The 10,545-nt window shown below is 28.0% G+C and overlaps 1 protein-coding gene across 1 annotated transcript; it reads right to left on the reverse strand.

Annotated features, from left to right (window-relative positions):
• Positions 1-1,187: 1,187 nt before the first annotated feature.
• LOC114193605 (calmodulin-like protein 5) lies at positions 1,188-1,884 on the reverse strand. Its single transcript, XM_028083475.1, has one exon. It carries the CDS (start codon positions 1,879-1,881, stop codon positions 1,525-1,527), a length of 357 nt encoding a protein of 118 aa, XP_027939276.1. The 5' UTR covers positions 1,882-1,884; the 3' UTR covers positions 1,188-1,524.
• Between the last annotated feature and the right edge of the window lie 8,661 nt (positions 1,885-10,545).

The following is a 10,545-nucleotide window of genomic DNA, read 5'->3' on the forward strand; positions in this document are numbered from 1 at the left end:
TGATAATAATTTTTATAATTATTATTAGTTATTTTATATCAATAAAATTAATTTTTTAACTCAATCCTTATTTTATTTTTTTTGTAAGTAATTTAATATTGATTATTTCATCTAATTATACTATAATTTCCATTATTTTTTTCTAAATAATTAAACAGGAAGTATACACAGAAGACCAAATTTGGAAATTTTCAAATGTTACCCACTGGGCACCACTTCAATCATTCTCTTCTTTCTCCTTTATACATATATCTTCTCTGGTAACCGAAGTGTTGCATTTATATAATCCTTTTTATTGATAAAAAATATATATTCACAGCATGAGAAATCTTATATATATACACATTGAACAACAATATTAGTATTACACAATGACATATCTCGACAATAATTTTAGAAGGAAAAAATAATATATTCAAAATGTATTATATTATTATTGATAATAACAAAAATGAATATAAAATATAATATAACCGTAAAAAAATCAGAAACAAAAACAAATTTAAAAGGAGTTCATAAATTATATATTATTCATGTAAAATAAAGCTATTTCATTATTTAATATCTTTATTTTTCTAATAAAATTATTTTTAAATCTAATTTATCCTATAAGATCAATTTATAAACTGAGATTTATATTCATTTATATAATATAAATTTGTTTTATTTCTATTTTATTGTAGATCTCAGATGTAATTATTCCGTCACCTTGTCCTAACGTAGGTTTCTGAGATTTGTGGTTCTTTAATGGGACAAGTCACGCAATTAATTGCATTAATATTTGATTTTGTTAATAAATATTGAAAGTAACTTTGCCAAAAGCAAGGAAGATAAGGAAGAATCTCTATCATATACGGTTTACAAGAATTTTAATCTCTTCATATATGCTCTTTGTCGGAAAATACAAATAATCACACTGAACTCTTGCCAAAATAAGGAATTTGCTCATTAAATATTAAGAAAAAAATCACAAATTATCCATGGTGGTCAAATCTTAACAAAATACGCAAGTTATAATCTTAACAAAACTATGTTCATTGTCTTCAAGTTCTCATAACAAAAGAAAATCAATAATTTCATTAAGTTCTCATCCAACAAGCAAGAACATTGTTTTCTTCAAAGTTATCTAAAGAAACGAAACTGTTTAACGAGTAAACAATTTTAAAATCACAAGTGTAGATAAGAGAGAAGGAAAAAAAAAAAAAAAACTTCCACACACATATATTACAAGACTTCATGCATATATAGTGTATCTGGCTCACTCAGTATTGGTTTCTTTATACCAAGAAACTGTGATCCATCCAAACAACTCAGTAACATGATTATTTGAGGAAGAAACTCTGATTTAGAAACTTGAAAAACAAAGTTATAGCTATAAATCATGAATCCATCTTCAACCTTAGTTGTGAAGACATGGATGTTATTTCACAAACTATATTTTGCAGAACACACATTAATATCACCACGCATACAATTAAGAATATATATATATGGGGTGGTTGGTTATTGGATGAAATAGATGACTTATTTTCCATAGCCGCGAGAGCGAAGATATTCGAGGAGAGAATCGATTTCATCGCCGCTGATATGACCGTCTTTGTTGACATCGACTCTATCAAAAGCACGGTCTGTTCTCCAAACAGGGAAGTAGGCACCTAAGTCTTTGAGGGCATGCTTGAGTTCATCCTTGTTGAAACGACCGTCATTGTTTGCGTCTGCTTCTTTTAACGAATCCATTATTTTCTTCATTATGGCATTTTCACTCTCAGGGTAGGACTTTTGATCCGGCTTGGGTATTATACGAGGGATTCTCACAGGCATTTTGATTTCACTAAGTGTTTTTTTGAGCTTTTGAATGCTTATGCTCTCACCAAATGACATATAGAGAGTGTTTTTATACAGGCCGTTGTGGGTTTTGTCGATAAGAAAGAGAGAAATAAAATTGGTAAAAAAAATAAAACTAACGAAATTTATTAAGATTAAAGTGTCTTGTAAAATTATAATAAAAAGAAGAAGAAGATAGAACGTAAATGAAAAAAATATTGGTGAAACTCAAACTTTTTAAATTTTATTTATTAATTTCATTTAATTTTATGTATTACGTAAATTCTTGAACTCTTATTCCACCTCTTTCCCCCTCCAACCCAACACATTTATGAGAAATTTTGTGGTACTCCAATAAAGGTCACTGGCTGTTTAAAAATATAAAAAGATCATGTTGGAGAGTATAAGGTGTATATTTGTTTGACTGAGATTCCAAAAAATATCAATGGAAATAAACAATTTAGTATTATAATAATATACACTACTAAAAAAATTTATATTTCCTGTCAATTTTGTTTTGAAATATATTTTGTAGGAAATACTTATAAATTTTGTTATGAAAAAAAATTGCAGGAAATTGCTGTCAATATTTTTGTAAAATATTTTGTATAAAACACTTTTTATAACAAATTTTGTAGGAAATACTTACGATTTTTATAATTTTGTAGAAAATAATTACCCACGAAGAAATTACCTACCAATTTATATCTTTAGAAAAAATAATAGGAAAAAGTCTTTTCTTGCAATTTCTTTTAATAAATTTGCAAGAAAATTTCCATGTAATATGATAATTTTTAATAATGATATACCCGTTATTCTATGTTATGTTAAACTTAATTATTGAAAAGATACGTAGAAATTATTGTTATTAAAAATGGTTAAAAATGTGAGTCCGAGCTAATACCTAATTAACAAAAATGATGTGTTTTTGAAATTGTTTAGCCAATTGAGGTATGCATGCATATCTCATCAGCAAAGGAATCTATGTCGCATGGATGGTTGATATCATATGTTCCAATTTGTCAACAATACGACTCCACCAGTTCACCTGAATGATTGAATTCAGTTGATTTTTTTTCTTCATTCATTTGATTACCAAAACAAAAGAAAATTGAAGCATTGATAACCGGTGAATTTGCAAAATAAACAAATATATTAAAAACATTTTTTCTATAATACCAAATAATTTGTCATAGCTAAGAATGATTCATTTTATACACTTTGGCAGTGAGATACGGGGTTATTAAATCTCTTTGGTCGCAGTCTTATTTATTTTGCGTTGATCACCTTAGTGTGTGTTTGGTTCTGCGTCAAATTGATGTAGAATTGATTAGAATTGATTTTCTGACACAAAATCAGTACGTGTTTAGTTTTCAAAATCAATTAAAGAGTCAAAAATTCACGTTAAATTAAAAACAACTAATTTTTTACTTCTGTGTTGGAGAATTGATTCATCAATTCTCTGACATTGAAACAAACACACCCTTAATCAAACATTAAACTCAAAACTAAAAGGGAGTGGACTAATTATATTATTCATGCATGATCTTCAATTATCCAATTATGTAATACTTTTATTCTTCCATAGTTGCCTTATTATTCTCATCACCTTGTCCAAATATGTTTGGTCAAATGTGGCATATGATTCTTTGATAATATGGGATGATTAACTCAATTAATTGCGTTAATATATTTTATTTTGTTCGTAAAGAGTGAAAGTAAGTTTTAGAAAGCATGGAGGATAAGGAAAAATATCTATCATATGGTCTACCTTGGTAAGAATATTAATCATTGATTTTTGAACGGGTGTCCTTGGTGGATTTTTATTCAGTTCAATGAGAGAAATCGAATGTTGACCGGGGAATTTGGAGTGATGTTTGTGGTGGAGGAGAAGTTTATTAAAATGAGAGAGACAATTGTTAGAGATGTCACACCAGATAAAAATAAGTTTATAATATATAAATAAGTGTAAATATCTTATAAGGTCATTAAGGTTGAATTAGAATTAGAATTAAAATCTCAATTAAACTTGCATGAACTGATACATAATAAAAAAGGAGGTCATAAGCATAACACTCTATAAATTATTCTAGAATATAATAGTTATCATTTAGCATAAATATGATAGAGTAATATTCTAGAATATAAAAGTTATCATTTAGCATAAATATATTGATTAATAGGTTGCCAACAAAGATAAATTTTATAAAGAGAAAAGTTATCTCAATTGTTCTATTGTATATTTTGTCCTATGTACTACTGATATAAACTAGTTTTGTGAAGTTGAATTAAATTTAAAGTCTACTTCTTAACATTATTGAAGATTTTTATGCAAGTTATATTTATAATCAAGCCACAATTACAAATATTTGACAATAATTTAAAAAGGATAGTTTAAAAATATGCTCGGTTAAATTTGCATGGATGGATATACATCATAAAAGGAGGTCTTTAAGCAAAGCAATCTACAAGATATTCATCTCGACTCGATTCTTCGATCATACTGAGTAGGCTTGACCTTCGATCTAGATTGACTCGACTCAACCTTTGACTTGATCTGGTTTGACCTGATTATTCTCAATCGACTTGTCTCAACTTTTGGATCGAGCTGTCTTGAGTCGATCTTCCATCGAGGCCAACTCAGCTAGACTTTAAGACAGGGCTGACTATTTTGGCTTTTGTTACTCTTTTGGTCCTATGAGTTTTTTATGTGGGCATTTTGGTCTTGTAGATGTTTTTGGCTCCGACCTACGTGGACCAGGGTCAAGAATTGTAGATTAAGCCAAATTGACAACTCTACTCTCGATACACATAGAAAAAAAAATTATATTATTTTAATATTTAAATTTAGCTAATATGTTTTGTAAATTTTGTTTCTAAAATATATATTTTCAAAATGAAATTTTATTTTAAAAGAAAAAATTTAATTACTTTTTTTAAAAATAAAATAAAATTTAAGATATTTTAATTACTCCATAAACAAATTTATAAAATGAAAAAAAATTAATTCTAAATAATTTAAATATCATATATTTAAATTTGTTGAAATAATTAAAATTTCTGGTCTAAACACAATATAAAATGTTGAGTAGATAAAAGTTCTTGTTATTAAAAATTATATATCATCAATGTATATCTCAACAAAATATGTTTGAGATATCTTTCTTTGGATACAAATATCTTGTTGAAAAGTAAGGAATATCTTTCGAGTGAATGAATGATATCATAGGTTTCGTTTGCCAAGGCAAACACATTCAATATCTGAGTATTTAATTGACCAAGAATATGATTGGGACCAATTACTACAATGAGTGGATCCACTTGAAAGTTAGTCTTTGATTCCTTCACGTTGCTTAGAAAATAAACAAATTAATAAAATCAACTTTGTTTATTTTATTTACTTTATTAATAAAATCAACTTTTGTTTAGTTTTAACTTACTTATTCTTCATGTTTATCTTGTTTTGTAAATAGTTAGATTTTGAGTTACTCTAATTTAATTATACACTAATCCCATAATTTTTTTTTGTCTTAAATTTGAACAAGAAACTTTTATGTCAAGGCCAAAAAGTTTTGGTGACTCATTTTGGGCGTCACTCTAAACCGGGGCCATGTTTTGTTGGGTTGTCAAATGGGAGAGTGAATTGCGTTGGGAGGTGGTTCCATACTATTTCTAAACTTTTCTATATTTTAAGTGCTTGTTAGACTTTCAAAAGTGTTTAAATTGTTTATTAACAATTTTAATTTCCTAAACATAACAAATTATGAAATTATTTGTTTTTCTAAATTAGTTATCAATTGTATCATTGGCTAGTATTGCATAAGTCCCTTGGAAAAATGATACCTAAACTTACTTGTGTGATTTTGTACACTTATACTTAAATTATTTAAAATTTGATTGACTTAGGGTTATTTATATTGTTACATTTTAACAAATACTTAAATTTTATAATTTTTGAACTACTTAAACCAATACTATGTTCTCATAATGAATTAGGCGACTTCATAATGATCTCTTCCGCTAAATTGACGTTATTCTATTTGGATTGGTTAAAATCTGAGTTATATTCTATCTTGGAACTCTTCTGATTTTTTTTCTCCCTTCACTTCTCTTCACTCTCTTCTCTCCCCTTCCACTCTCCATGGTCATTCTTCCCCCTCCCTCAACTTCCCTGGCTGCTCTCACCTGCCCCCACCCTCCTTGCAACTGAACAACTTGTTAACAAAATTATCTTTCATATATAACTAAGAAGTTGAGGAAAGAAGTTTATCTAGATACTTGAAAAACAAAACAAAATTATCTATAAGTTGATCATGAATCCATTTTCAACCTTAATTATGTAGACATGGATGTTATTTGAAAAACCAACACAAACTATTCTAATGTGTAACACATAATTCAGAATACAATACATATAAGGATATATAAATATATAAGGAGTTATTGATTACTAGATAATGGATCACTTATTTTCCAAACCCGCAAGAACAAAGATACTCGAGTAGAGAGTCAATTTCCTCGTCGTTGATTTGACCATCATTGTTGACATCAACTTGGTCAAAAGCACGAGGGAAGAAAGCACCTAAGTCTTTGAGATCTTGCTTGAGTTCATCCTTGTTGTAACGACCATCTCTGTTTGTGTCTGTTTCTTTCAATAAATTCATTATCTTTTTCATCATCACACTCTCATGAAAGTCCTTTCTGTTTGACACATGTATCTTTCATGGTAAGTTGGAACGATGAAAAATTTTCATGGGCTTGGTTTCATTAAGTAATCTTTTTTATCTTTCTCAAAAGAGGGAGTGGAGATGTATGCTTTCTCCAAATGCTTTATAAAAGGTGTTTTATAGAAGTCATTGTTGATCATGTGAAGAATCTTGTCCTTCCAACATTAATTACCACCTTTGTAATTCTTTCAAGAACAAAGTTTCACTTATAAAAGCATCTTTGAAGAACTTTCTCGATGATATTGGTATAAAGTGGTGAATTTTTAGTTTTTTTTAGTAAGAAAACAGAGAAAGATAAAAATAAAATAATGATCAATGTAAATAGAAATGATTCCAAAAAAAAAATACATGTTGAAACTTATATTTTTTAAAATTTTATTTATTTATTATTATGTATTAGACAAATTCTTAAACTCTTGTTTCTACTCTATCTGTTCGCTTTGGTGCATGTGTTTCGTCACAATCTTTTAAAAGACTTCTCGAATGATGGAAGGAGGAAGAAGTACTTAAACCGCCTTAAATTCCGATTTTTAATCAAGGTGATACTATTAGGAGCAATGTACACCAATAAATTATTGTTAGTCTGTTTAAAAATATATGATTATTAAAAAATATTTTAAAAAGTATATAAAAAAATATTGGTGAAACTCATATTTTTAAATTTTATTTATTTATTTAATTTTATGTATTAGGCAAATTCTTGAACTCTTATTCCATTTCTTTCCCTTTCCAACCAAACACACCAAGAATTAATACAAGACAAATTTTAGGGTACTCCAAGAAAGATTACTGGCTGTTTAAAAATATGTATTATTGAAAAGATCATTTTTCAAAGTATAAGGTGCATATTTGAGTTTGGCTGAGATTCGAAAAGTTACTATGTAAATAAACAATTTATTATTATAATAATAAATAACCGTTATTCTATGTTATGTTATTATTTTATTTCCATAAAATCAAACTTAACATAACAAGTGAGAAGATACGTATACTTATTTTTATAAAAATAGTTAAAAATGGGAGTCTGAGTTAATACCTAATTAACAAAAAATGATATGTAATTGAAATTGTTTAGCCAATTAAGGTATGCATGCATATCTCAGCAAAGCATGTAAAGAAAAGGAATCTATGTAGTATAGATGGGAGACTCAGCCAATTAATTGCATTAATATTTGATTTTTTTAATAAATATTAAAAATAACTTGGTTAATTTAAAGAGGTTAATTTTTTTTCATATTACCTATTTAAGTTCATTTTTAAGAAAATTAGGGATAAGGGTAAGTCGTGCACACGAAGCACGATTTCCTAATTTCCCTAAGTGGTAATTCTTATACACACATACCTTTCCAAAACATAATTCTTTTATCTGATCATAATTTCTATTCATCAAACCAGTTTTCATCCTCATTCTCCACACAAGCTTGTTTTAAATCTCTCCACCATTGAGACACTTGTTTGGGGTTATTTCCATTATTCAAATTCCTTCTTGTCCCATATCTAGATTCTATCTTCCATAAGCCCACAAGCACACTTCTATTGAATAGCATGATATCCTTAATTTCTAAACTATCTTGTTCATTTGATTTACAAATATTTTTCTATTTAATCCAAGCTATTTTCATGATACTATGGATTAATACACCATACATAGTTCACCTAACTCAATAAACCGAGATCCATTCAAAGAACTAATTAACAAAATTATTTTTCATGCACAAGAAGTTGAGGAAGGAAACTTTTTTAGATACTTGAAAAACAAAGTTTTCTAAAAATCATGAATCCATCTTCAACCTTATGTAGACATGGATATGTTATTTGAAAACACCAACATAAACTATATTATACACAATGATCACATAACTCACAACGCATATAAGGATATACAAGTATATAAGGGGTTATTGATTATTGGATAATGAATCATTTATTTTCCAAACCCACGATAACAAAGATACTCGAGTAGAGGTTCAATTTCCTCGCCGCTAATTTGATCGTCATTGTTGACATCGACTTTGTGAAAAACACGCTTCACTCTCCAGCTAGGAAAGAAGGCACCCAAGTCTTTGAGGGCATGTTTAAGCTCATCTTTGTTGAAACAACCATCTTTATTTCTGTCTGCTTCATTCAATGCATTCATTATTCTTTTCATCATAACATTCGCAGGAAAGTCCTTTCTATCGGACACATGTATTATCTTTAGTGGTAAGTTGGAACGATGGACAATTTTCATTGGCTTTTTGGTTTCAATAAATGCTCTTTTGATCTTTCACTAAAGAATGAGTGGAGATGAATGGCTATAGTCTCGCCAAATGATAGATAGAGGATGTTTTATAGAAGCCATGTGGGCCACTTGAAGAATCTTGTCCTTCCAACATTAATTGCCCCCTCTTTCTAACTCTCTCAAGAATAAAGTTATTTATAAATCTTTGAAGAACTTTCTCGATATTGGTTCACAAATTAAGTGGTAAATTTTTAGTTTTTTTTTTTTTTAAAACAAGGAATAATAAAAGTAGAGTGATATCAATGGCGAACTTTAAATATGACATAGGGGAGCCACGACTCCCCCATTTTTTTTATTCAATTTTTTATATTTATTTTAAAATTATATATATATATATATATATATATATATATATATTAACTTTTAATTTTTTGCTTAAAACTTCATGTATACCTTCTTTTTTTTTCTTTCTTATGTACTTCTACTTCTTTCTTTCCTTTACCTTTTCATTTTAATTTTCACTCTCAATCTCACATAATTTTCAAAATAAAATTATTAGGATAGATTTGAGAAGTTAAGAAACATTTTGGACTAATCAATTTTTTTTTTGAATAAATTCATTTTCTACTTTTTTTAAAGCAATATGTTTTCTTCTTGTATGTGATAAATTTGTTTATTATGTATCACTATGTGTATCACTTGGAGGTGATAAGTTTATCTTTTTCTAAATAGATGAGTAGTAATTAATTTATATTAGAAAAATTATAATAAAGAGTAGAAAAATTGATTCTTTCTTTTTCAGAAGGAAGACTTGTGATAAAGATGAAAAAAAAAATGCATGTACGTCAATTAAACTTTAAAAATTTCATGTGAATCCAATAATTAAAGACAATAAAAAATAACTTTCTAAAGTTCTTATAGTTAAATATAATAAATTTGAAAAAATCTAATTTGACACTCCTGAATTTTTTGTCAAAGTTCCGCCAAGTTAATGATTAATGTAAATAAAAATGATTGAAAAAAGAAAGTGGTGAAACTTATTCTTTTAATTTTATTCATTTATTTTTATGTACTAAACCAATTCTTAAATTCTTGTTTCCACTCTCTATGTCTCTTCCAACCAAACACGTTTATGAAAAAAATTATGGTACTCCAATAAATTATCACCAGCTGTTTAAAAAGATATGATTATTGAAAAGATAATTTTGCATAGAAAAATAATATTGGTGAAACTCATATTTTTAAATTTTACTTATTTAGTTTTAGGCTTAAATACCTTTTTGGTTCTCATTTTCATAGTGTTTGTTGCGTATGGTCCTCATTTTGACAGAATGTTTAAAATGGTCCTCATCTTTACCGAATGTTTATAATGGTCCTCATTTTCGCAATTCGTGTTGTATTTGGTCCTTTTTTGTAACACCGTTTAAATCATTAACGGAGCATTGTACAAGTGGCACGACTTGTATCAGGGTGTGTTACATGTACTGTACATATGGCTAATTAACGTTAATTTTTCAATTTAGGGGAAATTTTGTAATTAGGGAAATTTCTTCATCTTCGTCTTTCTTGAGTTCGGATTTGCTTAGGAAGCAACTAATACTTGTCATTTCATTATTGGATTGCAGTTGCGCTCTTTATTTCAATTTTTCAATTAATCATCATCAACGAGGTAAGTGGGTTTAGGGTTTTCTGGGTTGTGTTTGCTCGTGGGTCTACGAAGAAATATATCAATTCATCATCTTTCCAGTCAATGGTGAAGTCTTATGGGAAAGA

This window comes from Vigna unguiculata, chromosome 8, assembly GCF_004118075.2.
Source record: "Vigna unguiculata cultivar IT97K-499-35 chromosome 8, ASM411807v1, whole genome shotgun sequence".
NCBI classification, from domain to species: domain Eukaryota; kingdom Viridiplantae; phylum Streptophyta; class Magnoliopsida; order Fabales; family Fabaceae; genus Vigna; species Vigna unguiculata.